This window comes from Pelophylax lessonae, assembly GCF_965119305.1.
Source record: "Pelophylax lessonae genome assembly, chromosome: 2".
NCBI classification, from domain to species: Eukaryota; Metazoa; Chordata; class Amphibia; order Anura; family Ranidae; genus Pelophylax; species Pelophylax lessonae.
Genome location: NC_138769.1, coordinates 449,642,389 through 449,661,847, shown reverse-complemented (window position 1 = coordinate 449,661,847; position 19,459 = coordinate 449,642,389). Strand labels below are relative to the sequence as shown.

The following is a 19,459-nucleotide window of genomic DNA, read 5'->3' as shown; positions in this document are numbered from 1 at the left end:
TTTTATATTTTAGAAATGATTAGGCCCTGTTATTATACTGCTAATCTTAAATTGCTGGAATAGAACCTAATTATTTAAATATCATGCACACAGGTTTATATATATATCAAAACAAAACTGGGCAATTCACCCAACGTTCACCCTGAAGCATGTAATCAAATAAGTTCCTCTTTATTAATGCTCAAGTGGTAAAATAAATAGGGGCTAAGTGGATTAGTGAAGCCAAGGAGAATTTATACAGCAATGACAGTGTTAGACTCCATCTGTATGCTTCTCTTGTAAATATTTAGGAGGAGTGTATGCCTTTAGCTCACATGCCACTGTTTTTATTCCATTAGTGAGTGTGGAAAGTGACAGAATCCAGAATAGATATGTTGATAATGAGTTGGTATTAAATTATGAAATAATATACAAGAGCGTGCGGTCTGTATAGATATGACATATGACATTCACATAGTAAGTTCTGCATTGGGACTATTATTTATACATACGCCAAGACCTTCTGTCTGGACAGAGAAGTCTGGATCTGGTAGTCTCACCTAGAAGTATCTCCTGAAATGAGGAATCAGATCTCTCTTTCCTGTAACAACATGTCTTGGATATTTTCTTTTCAAATCACACTTTCATCTACTCTCTGGGAAAAATGTGAAATATTTCAAATCAATGATGGACTAAAAAAAAGAACTTCAGTGTATTCATGTGGAACAACTGGCTCAGTGTAACATGAAAGGGAATTAGCTCAAATATACAAGAATGCACAAGAAAATATACAAATTCAAGATGTAAAGGATTTATTTGCAAAAAAATTAGAACAGCAGATAGACAATGTGGCATGGTTTGGATGAAGCTTCCAAAATATTTAAGATATAATAGTTTGAAAATTGTTGCTCGGGGATTCAATATATAGTGGGGACAGGGAAGTCTTGTTTACAGTTCATACAGTTAAGCCATGGAATTAGCAAAATACCTTTAATTTATAATAATTTACCAAATGGAAGAGAAGCATATGTGTGTAGCCAGGTGCTGCTCCCTGGCTGTGTGTGAAGAGCAGGCTGTGTATCCTTGTACCCACCTACTCCTGCCCCCCCCCCCATCAGCAAGGCAGTAAACAAATCAGCTATAAAGGGAGAGAATTCTGGGAGATGTAGTCTTCAAGTAGCACAGTGCAGTGTAAGTGAATTGAGGCTAATGGGCTGTGGAGTTCACTACTCAGAGATCTCTGCACCACAAAGGAGGAGAAGTTGGACTTTTCCCGATCAATTCAGCAGAGAGCTGGGTCTTTTTTAGGAGAATGCCAAGTTGTTAGACCTGTTCCCTATGCTGGGACCAGGGGCCACGGCAGTTTTTGCCAAGAGGAACCGAGAGAGTGCAGGCCTATCGCTGGGATGTCTGTGCCCACACCAGAGACACTGAGAGTTCTCCTGCCATGCTGGGACCCAAAGCTGGAGGAACCCATTGCCACATGTGCCTACAGTCAGGACGGAACTAGTGAGAGTTTTAGTGTGAGGGACTGGTCATGAAGACCTGATTGTGGGGACTGAGCCTTCTGGTACAGCTGACCACCAAGCAGAGGGGACAGGATCCATTGCATACCAGGAGTGGTGAGCCAAACAACTGAGCTTAACCCCTTACTGCCCACAGTTAATGCCTATAAAGACTGCCCCATGCTTAGCAGCCAATTGCCACCCATTGCACAGTGTTATTTTCGGTAAGGGAGTCTTCAAACAAGACCTTCAAGATGAGATAGTGAGTCCAAATTGATGAAAGAAAGGTGCATTTATTCACTGCAGTGGAGAGATACAATACACAGAGGCTCAATTTATGTGAGTTGAGCAAAATAGAGAAGTATCTCTAGGTAAACATTAGGCTAACTAATTTATAGTAATAAATATGCATAAGAGATGGGCGTTTTCTAAGTTGTAATCTAGGTGTGATCGTATAATCAATCCAATCAGTGTCCATATCTTCTGAATGGCAAACTAATACATAAATGGGCGTTAACATCATGTGACTGACACAAAAAGGGAACTAGCAGCAGTATGCCATGACAGTTGTTGGTTCAAACTGGTTCTGACCACAAATGTCTATTCTTTGATCAAACAGGAAGGTAGGTGGTTGGTTTTCATCGGTGAGTGTCATCACAGGTTCAGACTTTTGTTTCCTACAGTTAACAGAAATGTTCATTAGCTCCTACAATGAAATGACAGTAATAAGCAGAAGTAACAATATATGTATGGTACATAGCACACACATTTCTTAGACCCCTATATATATTTACTCAATTCCCTCCTCTTGACCCCTATGGTTGGGTCAGTACCTTTTTTTCTCTACCTAATACAACGCCAAGGGTCCACAGTACTACTTCACTGCTAAGTAGAGTAAAGTTCATCTTAAGGTGTATGTGGATACTAGACTTTACTCATTCGCATCACTCATCTTGGTATCATATGTATCTGCTAGATTGACTTTCTGGTAACACTCTATCTCTTCCTTGGGGTCATCTTCCTTAGTCCTAACTGTCATTGTAGTAATCTTTTGTATTCCACTTTTAGCACACCTGTAAAACAAATAAGCAAGCAATCCTATGACAATAATTCTTGCAAAGACAAAAATAATTTGTTGAATCCATGAGCCCACCCACCAATGTTCCAACCAGCAAATTAATTCCAATTACTATCCTTTTCAGGGGTGGTGAGATCAATGGCCTGTTTCCTCAGTTTTACCATCTTCTGGAGATGGGCTTTTATCATGTCTTGTGTCTCAGAGCTTTCAAACCAGGTACAGCAGGCAGTATCATTTGCAAGCACACATACTCCTCCCTCTTTGGCTAATAGGTAGTCTAAGGCCAATTTAATTTGCATGGTATGCTTGTGTAGTAATCTTAGGTCTGCAGCTATTTCCTTGGTTGCACTGTCAATTTTGTTAAACATCTAGTCAACCAATGCACTATAATTATAAATAGGTTTTTTCATTTTGTCTACTATATTTAAGCCTCCCTTAGTATTGCTGAAAAACATGCCCATACCTTATCCCCAGTATTAAATAGAGCTCTACGTTTTTGTACAGGCATGGGTTGATGGTGGTCCTCTAAATGACTCATTGGTACCTTATATGTCCTGATGTCATTTTCCTCAACTACAAAGAGGGATGGCACTATTGTCCAAATGTAGCAAGAACCATAACTATGGGGAGGTATCCACTCATAAGTCTTTTGACCACAGATAAGGTAGTAAGGATCTATTAGTACATATGGTGGAAAAAGTCTGTGACCAGGGCAAAGTATATACTCCCTAGTCTGAGGATTGTAACATCTGGCTGCAGAAAGGTTTCCCATCTTGGGATATTGCCACATTCCAGCATGGATTAGAGAATACAGATTCTGATCAAACAGTGGGCAATTATCCACTTCAGCTTGAGTATAGCCCAATAAGGGCTCAATAGGATTTATAGGTAAATGGATAAACTTGGCCCCATAGTTTCTGGGTATAGGTGTTCCTGTGCAATCCTTGGTGGCTAGAGACCATTCTACTGACTTAATGTATTTACAATCTCTATAAAAAAAAGTAATCTGGGTTTGAAATATTTTCTATTTTAATACCACATTGTATACCTTTTTTCTGTGCCAAGCAAGGGGATGTTCCCAAATGTCTTTTATTATATATAGCATAAGGTGTATGTTCAAAATAGTAAAACATTTGTGCCATTTGTAGACACGCTGGTATTTGGGCAGCCTTGTATTGTTTAAAATCAGAGTGAAGATAAATTGGTTTAACATTTGGGGCCCTATCAAGGCCAATTTTTGGCCTGGCCCATAAAGATACAGTTTTCCAGTTGGTTAAATTAATGGTAATGGGTGTCAGGTGTATATCTTTTGAACTGTCTGGTTTATGTGAACAGTTCCAGCAATTACTCAAGTTACCCCTTATGCCTGCCAACATGTGCAATTTGTATAGGTGGTTTTCTTTTATAGCCTTGACTACTAGGATCAAGCAAAGGTATAACAGCAATTTATTCATCTTTTAAGAGTGGCTGTACTTTCTTGCAATAGCTGGCATGTATCCACATCTGTTTTCCTTCCAACTTTACAGCTGTGGCAGTTGTCAGGGTAGGGTCGCTCAAACTTTGGTCCCAATGGTACTTTCATGTGTTCTTTCAATAGGACCCAATCACCTGGCTGTAAGTCATGTGTTCTACAGTAGTTACTTGATCTGGATCTGGAATAGAATCAAAAACAAGCTTATGCGTCAAAGTCAGTTGTTTGTGCAAGGCAATTATATAAGCAGCAAGATCATTATACATTACAGCAGTCTGATGTGGAAAATACAATCCTGTCTTAGGTGGGCTCCCAAATAAAATCTCATAAGGGCTCAATTTCTCTGTCTTATAGGTAGGGGTAGTCCTGATGCTGTAAAGAACCAGAAGCAATAGTTCTGGCCACTGTTTCTTCACTGACCCTTCCTCTTTTTCCTGCATTAGCTTAGCATGCCTGTTCTTAATAATCCCATTGTATTTTTTTACCTTTCCTGAACTCTGGGGATGATAAGGGGTATAAAAGGCCTGCTCAACTTCCAAGTCTTTACATATAATTTGCATGATCTGTCCAGTGAAATGTGTTCCACAATCACTCTCTATGGTTTCAGGGACTCCAAAACTGCATATTACTTCAGAAAGGAGCTTCTTTGCTGTCGTCTTGGCATTTCCTTAAGTTACTGGCCAGGCGTCCACCCATCCTGAAAACATGTCCACGCACACCAAAACATATTGGTATTGGTCTGATTTAGGTAATTGGATGTAGTCAATATGAAGTCTTTAAAAAGGGAATAGTGGCTTGACCAAATGTCTTTGTGTCACTCTAGTTGGCTTTCCTGGGTTATTTTTAGCACAAATTATGCATCCCTCAACAAAGCCTTGACATGCATTCCTGGAGTAATGAATAAACCACCAAGCCTTCTTAATGTTTCTCTCCATTGCTTTAGGGCCTACATGACCTGGTCCATGGGCAAATTTCATGATCATTTTCTCAGTTTGGGGTGGGACACATATTCTATTTTCCTTGCACAAGAGTCCATCTTGCTTGCTCCATCCCTGGAAGTGTTGAAGAGCGTAATTGGGTCTCAACCACTTCCTCCAGTGTTGTCACTGCATTTGCCGTTGTTGGGACTCCGTCCTTGTATAGGTGTAAACCGTCTACAAACAGGATCAGATCGGGATTTTTAAGAGGAGTGTCCTTTACTGGGGAGATTTGCTGCATTTCTTCTTCCATGAGTTCCAAGCAATTGTGATCACCCTCCTCTTCATGGTCTTTTCCCCTCTCTGGGAGAAAGCTAGCAGGGTTGATTGTAGTACATGTTCCCACTTCTATCTCTCCTGATTCAAGCAGGATTGCTTCATATTTGCTCAGCCTTGCTCATGACAAATGTTTGGTCTTTGCTCTTTTCAAGATTTAATTTGCTGCATGTGTTGTGTAGACTGTCAGAGGCTGATTCATTCTTACAATGGCAACCTTCTCAACTAGTAATGCAGTGCTGCAACTGCTCTTACACAGGTTGGTGTTCCTTGAGGGATTGGGTCCAGTTGCACGCTTTCATAGGCCACTATGTGTGTTCCTGATGGTGACCTCTGAGTAAGGACTCCATTGCCTGTAGCTCCCATGACAGAACAATATAATTGGAAGGGCTTGTTTTGGTCAGGCAATTTGAGAGCAGGTGCAATCTGGATATCAGCTTTCAACTGGTTGAAGGCATCCTCCAATTCCTTTGTCCATTCGAAGGGTATAGTTAGGGCAGCATACAAGGGCTTCAACTTGGTGTTAGTATCTGGTATCCATTGTCTCACATATGACACCATCCCGATTAATTCCCTAAGTTGCTTTTGGTTTTTTTGGCTGAGGCATTTTATATATTGTCTGTTTTTTTTCAATGTCAATGTGCTTGGTTCCAGGGCCTATACAGTGACCAAGGAATTTCACATTACGCCTACACCATTGTACCTTTTCCTTTGACAGCCTGCAATTCTGTTCACTGAGATATTTCAAGAGAGAAAGAGAGTCTTATTCACAATGTTCTTTTGAGTCTGCACATAGCAAGATGTCATCAATGTACACTTTAATCACTTAATCACTGTGCCTTCATGGGCTGGTTGCCATCTGATCAGGATTGTCATCATGGCCTTTGAGAATTCAGTTGGGGAGGAAACCATACCTTGTGGAATTCTTGTCCAGGTGTACATTTCTCCCTCAAACTGGAAAGCAAAGAGTTTTTGGCTTTCTTCATCCAGGGCGACACCATGCATTGGCCAAGAATGCATTGGCCAATTCTATTATGGTGTACACCCTTGTTCCTGTAGGTATATCATTGAGCAAAGTACTAGGATTTGGAACAACAGGAGTGTCTTCCTCAATGATCTGATTGATGGCTCTTAAATCATCTACCATTCGATATACTGGCTTCTCTCCCTTTTTGACCTTTTTCTTTACAGGAAACAATGGCGTTTGTGTTCTGCTCTCTGTTTTCTTTATAACACCTGCTTCAAGTAGTTCTTTTATATGTATTTGTATACCGGTATTTGGGCAACAATTTCAGGTGCAATATTGCCTTTAATCTCTTCCTCTAGTACCATTTCTGCCAATCCACATAAAATGTCCTAATCTAATTTTCCAACATGTACTTCTACTCCCTTAGGTGTATACTGTACATCTTAAACTCCTTCTTTTGGGATTGGATCTGGTCTGTTTGTAGTCCAACCTATAATAGTCTTAGTGCCATTCCTTAACCACTGTCCGTCATTTCTGCCAAAGGACTAAATTTACTTGTGCCATTTTTACCTCTCTCAGCATTGAGAGGTCCATGGGTTTCCCACTGTCCCATGTCTAGAGTCCTGCTTGAGTCTCTACTACAATTTGGGTCGTCACCTAAATTGTTTCTCCAGGCCACACACAATAGCCGTCAAATGGCACACTTGCCACCCAGGCTTACACTTGCCACACAGGCTCTTTATACCACTACAGTCCTCTGGTCAAACCTTTTCACAAGTCTCACAAATCTATTGACACCCCAAGCATAAAAACAGAACATTAAGAATCCACCAATAGGTTCTATTATTTCTGCAACAAGTGAAATAGTGGAGTTATGTGGGTCAGACTGCGTAACATTAACAATATTCTATAATATAATAAAATATAATAAAACTCCTCCTACAAGCTTTATTAAGAACTGATAGAAGTCACAAGACTGCTATATACTGCTGATTAGAATGGTATTTAGCAGTTTATATTTAGTAAAATAATTGCATTTCCATGTAACAATGCAATTTTTAGATGTTATACAGTCTACATGTAATAAAGTCTAATTGTCCTGACTGATTAGCATTTGAGGAAAAGTCCGAAGAGGTTTGTCATTAAATGATGTCCCACACTCTTGGTGAAAAATTACTTATTTTATTATATTTGATTATATTCTGTAAAGGCACTCTGACCCCCCCCCCCTCCCCCCCCTCCCTGAAATGGAATGCACCTAAATGCAAGTAAATAAACAGTGTAGATTATACCTTTTAAAATAATTACATGCATTTATATGTCCTATGGTTATCTTTAAATGCATCTAAGTATATATGTGAATGAAGCCTAGAAAGATAAAAACAAATAATAAAGAAAACAAGAGGCAAGAAGGAAGGAAATAGGGAAAGAGTGTTACATAGGGCAAATTATCTCCGCAAAAATGTATGAATCAAGTAAAAGTACACTCTAGTCTAAGAGAAGTCATATGTTTTATTTTTTCAAATATTAGCAGAAAAATGATATATGTAATTTCTTTCAGGATAAAAAACGATTACATTGAAAATGGCAGAGCGCTTTGACTGCCATTACTGCAAGGAATCTCTGTTTGGAAAGAAATACCTGCTGAGGGAAGAGAACCCATACTGTGTGAAATGTTATGAAAGTCTGTACTCCAACACATGTGAGGAATGCAAGAAACCCATCGGATGTGATGGCAAGGTATGCTGACACTTCCTGTTCATCTGATCATGTCTCCACTGACTAAACAGAAAATTCCATTAGTGAGCTGGAGGTTTTAACATAATTGCAAGTCAAGTGGGGATCAGATGCAACTCCAGTATTAAAATCATCTGTGATTATGTTTGAGATTATATACTGTACATGTGCATCTTTCTTTACACTAGAGAGAATAACCTGAAAAATGAATCGCTGAAATCAACTTTTCATTATAATTTTCCTTATTTATATAGCATTTTATTGACCTATTTACATAAATGCCTGATAAGTTATTGTAGACTGATGGTCACTGTACATATTTGTAAATGAAAGTCATTGGAAATATCCAAGATGACCAGATCTACTTTGCCTTGCCTAATGGCAAACAGCCACATATAACGCATGATTTTGTGAGTATCAGAACTGGTAACCAAAAAATGACCTTTAAAAGTTAGCTCTTTTGGCAAAATGTTGAATAGTTAGAAAGCTAAAATGACTGTTTACTATTTAGAATGTCTGGATTCAAGGTATTCTGAATGTGGTAACTGGCAATGTTTTCGAATATGGTCAGATCTATCCCTTTTCAAGAGATGAGGTTTGCACTTGCTGTAAATGGCAGTGTCCAGTGGTAAATTATGATTATTCCATAACAAGGTCATCTATCTTGATAGGCCAAATCACAGTGTTTAAAGAAAAACATACAATTTAAACAAAATCCATGAGATATTTCTGGAGGATTGAAAAGAAGTTCTACAAACCTATCATGATATTGGTACCTGAAAAAAACTTGCAGACCTATTAATCCACATATACAAGCAAATATACCTTCAGATTGTAAAGGAATATACTAGAGTATATGCCCCGCGCCCGGTGTTCAAAGATAAATATGTGAGTATTAAATTAATTAAGTGAATAAATTAAATGGGTACTAAATAGTGCATTTTGTAGCAGCTGCTATAGAAATAATGTAAACGAAATGCAGGTAAGTAGTCTATAAGAGGCTACCTATAGCGCTTGCTAAAATTAATTATTGCAGTAAAATTATTGAAAATGAGGTATAAAGTGATATACATAAAATTTCATACATAAATTTCATTAAGGTGACTGCAGTGACAATATCATTTAGTGATATATACAAAATTAATTCATATAAAAAAATGTCATAAGGTGACTGTAGTGAAAATATTAAAAAGATGTCCAAAAAGAGTTTTAAAAGTCCAAAAAATAAATAAATAAATAGTGGGTCTCTTGTGCAAAACAATGCTTATTCCCAGACAATAAGTGCAAGTGCTCGGCGTAGTGTTTTCTCAATTCGCTCTGTGATACTCAGTGCAGCTTCTATTCCACCGTGATAAATGGTAAGATTGGGTCACTTACCAAATAACGTGGGTCATGTATGCCTTATGGCATCAAGACCAGCCAAGCTTAGATAGCCTTCCAGGCTATAATGGAGTCTCCTCGTGGCTTGCTTTGGGTGGATAGGATGGCGGGTTCCCCCTCTCTCTCCTCTCACCTCGGACAAAAAGCTCCGGATAGTGTAGTATTTTTTATATAAATTTTTATTTCCCAATTGTGGGTAAAAACGTACTGGCAGTAATACGAAGTATAAACACGGTATAAGTCAAAAATAAAGTAGTTTGCCAATTAAAAAGGGGCCGTAAGCGGCCGCTAGTGAGTGTGTGTATCAGTGCGAGCTGAATACAGGGTAGCGACTACTTACCTGCATATCTTCAGATTGTTATTTTCTGCATTTTGTACATTACTGTCCCCATAATGGGGCTATCTTGGTCAGAAGCCATGAATGTTGTTCAGCTTCCATATATATGCCTACCATGAGGTTTCTTCTAAATTACTAGTTCCTGGGCAATATGAATGAGCATTTAACTAAACTTTGGAATGGTGTTGCACATCATTTCTGAATAAAGTAAAACATATTTGCAAACGGTACTCTGACCCCCCCCCCCCCCTTCTTCTTAAGCTCCAAGTTTAAGAGGACAGGAAAGTGATGAGTTTGGATAGAGGTATCTGTCATACAGCTGGATAGCGCATACCAAGCAGTAGTCTTTTTTTTTTTTTTAAATATGCATGTTATAAACCACTAACAATTTTTTTTGTTAGGTACAGTATGCGTTATATAATGTAATTAATATTGCTGTTTGTATCTATATTGTGACTGCATGGTGGTTTGTTTTCTGAACTTAATTTAAACTTGCTGTTATGTGAATTTAGCATGATAAACACAGATTTTGCTGTTATGATTTAGAACATTTCAAGGGGTACCATGCTTCTTTAGCGATTTCTCTGAACATTGACTGATTATTGTGGTGGTGGTTGTGGTGGTGGTATATTAAATCAGACCATAGGTCAGGTTTAAGGCTACGTTCACATCTAGGCGTTGCTATTTTATAGCGTTTTCCAGGCGTTTTTTAGGCGTTTTAACAAGCGTTTTACAGGCGTTTTTATAGGTGTTTTTTACAGGCGTTTTTGTGTAGTCATACGAGTTTAGGTGACCAATGAAAAGCAATGTGTTTTTTACAACATTTGCATAAAAAAGGGACCTCCTCCTCAGGATTTTGTGGTGGTGTTTGGTGTCTGTGTGAGGTTGTGTTACTGTGTGGTCTCCGGCTTTTTGTCTTTAAAATGGCCGACAAATACAGATTTCTGTTTTTGTGCATCAGTTGCACTTCTGATGCTGGAGGAAAAGGAGGAAGCGAGGGATCGACAATACTGGGTCCATCCTGTGATCCCTAATTGGCGACAGCGTGGCCAGTTCTGGGTAATGTATGATGACCGTGTGCATGAGGACAAATTCTTCCAATACACACGATTCTTGTAATGCACATTCTTTGCATCGTACACACATTGATATGTTCTCACTAGTGCAATGAAGCCTTCAGCTTCCAAAAGTAAAGTGCTGTCCTTCATTTTGCAGAACATGTGCTAAAGCAGAGGCGTGACAAGGGGGGGGGGGGGGAGCTGCTGTTTGAGCAGATCGGCAGCTACAAAACGTCTGTAAAACGCTCTATATCACCATTTCAGCGTTCACATTGAATTCTATGGGGCAAAAATGCCTGTAATCTGCCCAAAAAGAAGCTCATGTACTTTTTGGAGCGTCGGGCGTTTTGCTCAAGGCGTCGTAACGCTCAGATGTGAACAGGGGCCATTGAACTGAATAGGATTTGTCTTGTTGGGCGTTTTTTGAGCTGATCCTTAGCGCTGAAAAACGCCCCAAAACGCCTACATGTGAACGTAGCCTAAGGGCCTTGAAGTTTTTGTATTTTAATTCTGCACACAGCAACATGGCCACACCCAAGCAGTTTTTGTTTTCCTGGAAAAGCCAGGAGACAGAAAGCAGGCCAAGAGACAAGCTTATAGTAAGGATAGTGCCCAAGTAAATACAACATGTTTGAATCTGGCCTGGTCTTTAAAGCAGCAGATTACAACGTGCTCATCACATGTGGCTGATATATGCTAATAAACACTGTTTTGAATTAAAAGCAGGCTCTTGGTGAATGACACACTTACACAAGTGAAAATGTAAGGCACACACAATTCCACAGGAAGGACTTGCAGCAAACAGTAAGCCAACTGGGAACTGAGGTTTAGATTATATTACTGCAACTACTGGCAACTGCTGCTCACAGACAGCGTGGGAGCTATATTTTTTCATATTCATACATTTTTAGACACACGATCAGAGTGTTAGACCATAGGTTATAAACGGTCTTCAGATGACTGGACACTGGCAAGCAACAGATGCCGTTTCTCTTTTTTGAGAGAAGCAAACTATTTCCTTTTGTAATTTTTTCATAAAGAATCACCTAGCAAAATTCCTCGCTGCTAAGTAGCCTCTGCGGCTTTCCCTTTGTAGCTTTCCAGAGTTTTGGCAGACCATACACACACCCTGTCAACAAGAAGATATGGGGCCAGCCTGTAATGTTGCTTTGGGCACTGGATCCTGCATTAGGTGCTCACCTAAGCATGTAGAGCAATGTATTGAGTTAGCCACAGGGTGCTATACAGGTTCAGGACCATGATCTATCTGTAGGTGGAACCCTGTCCCTGAAGAATCCTTAGGGATATGCCCACTGGGAGGGTGAAAGGTTCGCTGTGGCTTGGTCCCTAATATCCCCCCTTTATTGCAGGGAGGAGTGCTAGATTATAGTAAGTCAAGGATACAGCCCTATCTGGGAGCGCAGGGTGCTGTTGCTGCAATCCCTAAGGGGTTACATATGGAGCTCTGACTGCAACTCTATTGATCACAGCAGCTGAGATTTAACTTTTTAATGATGCCCTTTTGTTAATTTACCTTAGTCCCTGGGCTGTGATTATGCCTGCATGGTTTCTGTTTTATGGGGATTTACTGTGCTTTTGGCATTCAATTTTGCCTACAGCCATAGGCAGCCAGCTTCTCCTCTGCTCTCTAACCACTACTTTACAGCACAGTGGTCCTTGGACATTTCTGGGCTCTCACTACCTACAGTGACTGGTCAACAAAAGGATTTTTTCAGTACCGGTTGGTAGAACCCCTGGTGGGATACCCCTTTTACACATAGAAGATCATAAGTGCAAGGGGAAAAGGTCAGCAGGCCTTGCCAGCTCAAACTCAGCTAATGGCTCTGGGAAAGTGTGTAGCATCTCCACAAAAGGTCTTGTTCTGTTAGTCCTGACTGCTGTCTCCAGCCTGAGTCGCTTCCCTTCTCAAGGGCCCCTAACTTCTTCTGGCACACCCCTTCCTCCTGTTTCAACAGACAGGAGTTCTCAGCCATTATGTCTGTATTTATGGGTAGGCTTTCAGCTCCTTTGGAGGCCCCAAAATGCAGGAGTCACAAGCAGGTACCCCCAGCCTCTCTTCCCGATCCCATCTCTGATATTCCTCTTACTGCTTCAGTGCCTTGTGAAGATAAACTTTGAAGACTCTTTGGTGACATCTTGGACACCTACATCAAGGAAATAATGGGGGCTAAGAGTGCCCTCTTACCCCAAATAAGAAGACATAAACATCTGCAGGCAAGCCTTGGGTTCTTCAGATGAGTTAGAGTTCCCTTTGTTTCTCTCAGGCCCCATGGTCCAAGTCCAAGCCAGGAACTTAATTCCACCATAAAACCTGGACCTTTGGTGGTCCATTTACTGTGGTCATGGAACATTACCTATATGTTGTCATTTCCTTTGGTTTGTACACAATACCTCTGGTCTTCATCAAGGTGCTAGCTACGTTCCTAGCTCTGCTTCACTCTTGGGGTGTTCCTATAGTGGGATATCTGGACAACCTTCTGCTGAAGGAACACTCAAACAAAGCCTAACAGACAGTAGTTTGGATGGATCATAACATTTCATGACCCAACCCTCTGATTGAAGTACGTGGACCTTATTTTGGATACAGTCCTCACCAGGGCGGTCCCAGTACCATCAGCAGAAGCCCATCGTTTAAACAATTATCTGGAACTCAGGGCAATTTCATTGTCCCTTCAATGTAGGACCTTTGAGCTGCAAGTTTACCCAAGCAAGATTAGTCTGGACAGTGTCATGATAGTGGCCTACTTCAACCATCAGTAAAGAACCAGTTCTGCAGCTCAAAGAGAAGCAGATCTAATCCCAGCTTTGGCAGAACTCTACATTCTGGCATCAAAAAATAGCAGTTAGATCTCCTCAGTTGTCAGTGTCTGGATTCTGAAGTATGGTCTCTGCACCAGAGGTGTTTCAAGCACTTTTTCCCAGGTGGGAGACACTGGACAGAGAACTTCTGGTGTCCAGATTCAAATACTAACTGTGCAAGTGTGTCGCTAGACTCCCCCTCTAAAGCACCTTCCTTGTCTGCTTTACAGGATTGAGATGGAGGACATTTTGGTGATCCTCATTGCACTGAACTAGCCCGGGAGGATGTGGTACTCAAACATACTCGACATACTCAGACTGCTGGTGCACTTTCATCTGGCCCTCACGGATTGTCCAAATCTTCTGTCCTAGTGGTCGTTCCACCATCCTGCTTCTAAGGCCCTGGCTTTAACTGCTTTACCCTTGTGTGTGTATGTGTGTGTAGGTTACATGTTATCATTTGAATAGAAAGCATCAGAGAGATATTATTTGATCTTGATGGTGCTAGGGAAAATATGAAGGTAAGTTGCGTTTATTGACAGCTTAAACTGCAATCCCACTGGCAAATTTCTACTTAGCGATAAGCATAGAGTATGAATAACAAATGTGAAACATTATGTAGATCATTATTTGTGTTCATAGTATGGCATCAAGAAAACATTTCCTCACCTTCAATATCAAAATGATTCATTGATAGCAATCAACCCTCCAGTATAGCAGATTCTAAATCTCCTGCCAAACTCCTGTCAGCTCTTCCAACAACCAGCTTCTGTACCCTTGTTTCAAGACTGTGGTTTGATATTAGCTATATATTAGATATAGTAAATGCTGACAACTCAATATACTGTCCCGTATTCTATAAAAGGCACCATTGCTTTATAATCGACAGTGCCTTGCCAAAGTATTCGGCCCCCTTGAACTTTGCGACCTTTTGCCACATTTCATGCTTCAAACATAAAGATATAAAACTGTAATTTTTTGTGAAGAATCAACAACAAGTGCGACACAATCATGAAGTGGAACGAAATTTATTGGATATTTCAAACTTTTTTAACAAATAAAAAACTGAAAAATTGGGCGTGCCCCCTTAAGTTAATACTTTGTAGCGCCACCTTTTGCTGCGATTACAGCTGTAAGTCGCTTGGGGTATGTCTCTATCAGTTTTGCACATCGAGAGACTGAAACTTTTGCCCATTCCTCCTTGCAAAACAGCTCGAGCTCAGTGAGGTTGGATGGAGAGCGTTTGTGAACAGCAGTTTTCAGTTCTTTCCACAGATTCTCAATTGGATTCAGGTCTGGACTTTGACTTGGCCATTCTAACACCTGGATATGTTTATTTGTGAACCATTCCATTGTAGATTTTGCTTTATGTTTTGGATCATTGTCTTGTTGGAAGACAAATCTCCACCCCAGTCTCAGGTCTTTTGCAGACTCCATCAGGTTTTCTTCCAGAATGGTCCTGTATTTGGCTCCATCCATCTTCCCATCAATTTTAACCATCTTCCCTGTCCCTGCTGAAGAAAAGCAGGCCCAAACCATGATGCTGCCACCACCATGTTTGACAGTGGGGATGGTGTGTTCAGGGTGATGAGCTGTGTTGCTTTTACGCCAAACATAACGTTTTGCATTGTTGCCAAAAAGTTCGATTTTGGTTTCATCTGACCAGAGCACCTTCTTCCACATGTTTGGTGTGTCTCCCAGGTGGCTTGTGGCAAACTTTAAACGACACTTTTTATGGATATCTTTAAGAAATGGCTTTCTTCTTGCCACTCTTCCATAAAGGCCAGATTTGTGCAGTATACGACTGATTGTTGTCCTATGGACAGAGTCTCCCACCTCAGCTGTAGATCTCTTCAGTTCATCCAGAGTGATCATGGGCCTCTTGGCTGCATCTCTGATCGGTCTTCTCCTTGTATGAGCTGAAAGTTTAGAGGGACGGCCAGGTCTTCGTAGATTTGCAGTGGTCTGATACTGCTTCCATTTCAATATTATCGCTTGCACAGTGCTGCTTGGGATGTTTAAAGCTTGGGAAATCTTTTTGTATCCAAATCTGGCTTTAAACTTCTCCACAACAGTATCTCAGACCTGCCTGGTGTGTTCCTTGTTCTTCATGATGCTCTCTGCGCTTTAAACTGACCTCTGAGACTATCACAGTGCAGGTGCATTTATACAGAGACTTGATTACACACAGGTGGATTCTATTTATCATCATTAGTCATTTAGGTCAACATTGGATCATTCAGAGATCCTCACTGAACTTCTGGAGAGAGTTTGCTGCACTGAAAGTAAAGGGGCTGAATAATTTTGCACGCCCAATTTTTCAGTTTTTTATTTGTTAACAAAGTTTGAAATATCCAATAAATTTCGTTCCACTTCATGATTGTATCCCACTTGTTGTTGATTCTTCACAAAAAATTACAGTTTTATATCTGTTTGAAGCCTGAAATGTGGCAAAAGGTCGCAAAGTTCAAGGGGGCCGAATACTTTCGCAAGGCACTGTATCTGTACAAGAGTGATAAATGTATACAAAATATATGCAAAACTATATTTTTCCTTGTCCTGCTAAGAAAGATTATAGACACCAATCCTAGTACCTCCTGCATTCCAAAAAATGAACACATTTTGCTCATCTTTATTTCACAATACAGGAACTGACATAAAGGACTTTTTCTTTCTTTCATGTGTCACTGCAATAACTGATTTAGCAGCAAATGCTATTGCAAAAGAGTTACTTCAATACCAAGCATAGCTTTTATAATGGAAAATTGGCATTTTTCCATTGTAACATATTCCTGATTTCTAGATTTATGTGATCATAAATTATTGTTAATCATACGGTAGGCAGATGTGTTAAAGTTGTATTACTTTAATAACTGATGCTACAGACAAATGTCTATTTTTTTAGATGGGAATGAATTAGAAATTAGTTAGAATTTAGAACTCTTTTCAGTTTTTTTTTTCTTTTATGGTCTGTTGGGTAATTCCTCTTCATTTTCTATACTTGAGACATTACAAGAAATAAAGGAAAAGCCTCTCAAAAGTGAAAATAATCTTTTCCCCAGAAAGTTGTTACTTGTATCTCTATTGTAATGTTTCTGTTTCTATGTCTTTCTATGTCAAGCCTTTACCTGTTTTATTACAAGAGAGTATCTTCCTCACTCTGGAAGTGGTCTTCAAAATTTCCAAACAAAGGGCCAGTTTACTGTTCTTGTTGCCAGTGGGAGTAGAAAATGTCCCAGTGTCAGTAAACAATGTCTGTGCTAAATAGGAGTAGGAATAGTGCCCCATTGTTGGTGTCAGTTGGGAGGAATTGTTCCCCTAACATTGGTGTCAGTGGCAGGAACAGTACCCTATCATTGGTGTGGGTGGGAGGAATAGTTCCCCTTTTGTTGGTGTCAGTGGAAGAAATAGTGCCTCATTGTTGTTGGCATCAGCCAGAGGAAAATTACCCCATCATTGGTGTCAGTGGGAGGAAAAGATCCCCTTTTGTTGGTGTTAGTGGGAGAAATAATGCCCCATTGTTGTTGGTATCAGCCAGAGGAATACTGCCCCATCATTGGTGTCAGTGGGAGAAATGGTGAATCATCATTGGTGTCAGCAGGAGAAACAGTGCCCCATTGTTGGTGTTAGTTGTTGGAATAATGCCCCATTGTTGGTGTCAGAGAGAGGAATAGTGCCCCATCATTGGTGTCAGTGGGATGAATAGTGCCTCGTATTCTTGGGAGGAATAATGTCCCAAGGGCCAGGTAAAGGCAACGCATCTAAACCTGCAGACCGCAGACTAAAATGTCCCTGCGTCAGTGGTATCACTGGAAAGAAAAAAGGTCCTAAAGTGGAGTTCTACCCAAAATTCCTGCTTTAAGGACTCCTCACCCTCTTACATGCCACATTTAGCATGTCATTTTTTTTTTTGGGGGGGGTTACCTAGTTTTGATAGGTACCCAGATCCCACTTCCACTTGGAGCGCTGCAGCGCCCCAAGCAGAAGTTCTCCTCTCCCCTCCCTCCCTGCAATCTTCTGGGACATGTCACAGGTCCCAGAAGATTGTCCGGTTATTAAGGAGGAGCAGCGTGACTCACGCATGCGCAGTGCGCACCTGACTGTATAGCTGCAATGCTGTCACAGCTGGGTGCCCACACTTGTGATGCTGGCACCGGGGAGAGGCAGGGTAGAGAACCGAGGGCTTGAGTGGCTGCATCGCTGCATCGTGGGGCAGGTGAGTGTGTGTTTATTAAAATTCAGCAGCTACACTTTTCGTAGCTGCTGAATTTTAATAAACACAAAATAATGACTGAAACAAGCTGCTAAGTTACACTTGTTGAACTAGATGGACTTTGTATTATTGATTGAACTAGAAGGACTTTTTTGCAGCCATACTAACTATAAAACTACGTAACTTGTGGTTGGGGGTGGTAAAAACATTTGGTTAGGCCTTGGTTTTAGTGAAACCCACCCCCCACCCTCCCTCAAGTTGCAAAGACAGCAGTCACTCCTCGTCAATGAGGCATGAAGGCACAGGCATGAAGGCACAGAAGGTCCCAGTGCACCCCCCCCCCACGTATTAACACTGCACCCAGGGCACGTGTCCTTTCTGCCCCCCCCTCCTGTTTGTTCCGCACCTAATTCTTCTTACTATGGACATTTTAAGCATGTTGTGTGTGTGCCCATATGACAGTGCGAATGACATTATATTGTGAGCTTGGTTGAAGACAAGATGATAGAATTCCTATTGCTAAAAATGTAGACATGGTCTCCCATGGGAGTCCTGGAGTCTGCTAAAACCCAGCTGTAGCACACACGACAAACAGAAAGAATAGAAGCGTGTGCTCAGCTGTAAAACACACGACTAACAGAAATAATAGAACAGTATGCTCTCTGCATTGACATAACCCAGTCCAGACTGAAGTCACGCAGCCCTCTGAAATAAACAAAATTCTTTCTGTTTTCTATCAGTTTCACAGTTTAAGCAGTACTCTCTATGTTGATTTTATATGTTTTACCCGCAAAACATATTTTTTAAAAAATACTCAAGGAGGAATTTTTATAACAGCCATTTGTTAAGAAAAGAGGATAGAGTAAATAGACAGCTTTGCTTTTTCTCCCTGGGAAAGCAGACAGTAAATTATTTTCTGGATTTTTCTGTATAGGACATTAAGAATTTCAAAAGCTGGAAAAAAGTCAATACATCAGAGTTAGAAATGTATTTAGGCATTAATCAGGCTGAACTTTTAAACTCAAGATTTAATACAGTCACATACCATTTCCAAAATATGTTTACAGAAAAAAAGATTCTTTGTTGGCAGACAGATTATCTAATGAGGACATAAAACGACAATCTGCAGGAATTGGACCTATTTTACAGTATCAAATTAGATAATAGAAAATTTGTTATTATAAAACACTGAATATCTCTAAATCCTACTTTGACAGAATGTTTTTTCTATCCCGGTAAAGAAAAAAAAAAACTTTCCAGGGAGAAACATAGCTTTCGTTGCTGGCTTCTTTCTGAAAATAGGAGTTATATGGTTATCCTTATCTCCTAATTTAATATTTTGAGTCTCTGCTCAAATAAAACATAAAGATAAGGAATTCTGGTATAACTTTGATCAGCGTTATTTTTTAGGTTGGTGATTTAGAGTTTTGAAGTCAGAGGGTCAGAATGACAGCCAGGCAGTTAGCATTTTCAGAAGGAGGTCAGCAATAGGAATAAACAAGCAGATCCATGAAATGGTTTCTGTTTTCTCACTGGATTTAGCCAGTCCTAAACTTGATAGTTTTCAGGTTTTTATCACAGTTTCTGCAGGATTCAGGTTTTTATCCTGTCACTTATTCTCATTAGTCCTCCCTCTACTTGTGTTTCTGCTATTACTCACC

At 40.2% G+C, this 19,459-nt stretch overlaps 1 protein-coding gene across 1 annotated transcript in view; it reads left to right on the top strand.

The window, feature by feature from the left end:
* The window catches only part of FHL2 (four and a half LIM domains 2), an 89,402-nt gene that overhangs the window by 27,965 nt on the left and 41,978 nt on the right, over positions 1-19,459 (top strand). Inside the window, exon 2 of the mRNA XM_082244737.1 lies at positions 7,815-7,993. Within this exon, the coding sequence (XP_082100863.1) occupies positions 7,838-7,993 (156 nt within the window). The 5' untranslated portion in view covers positions 7,815-7,837. The remainder of the gene's footprint in view (positions 1-7,814; positions 7,994-19,459) is intronic.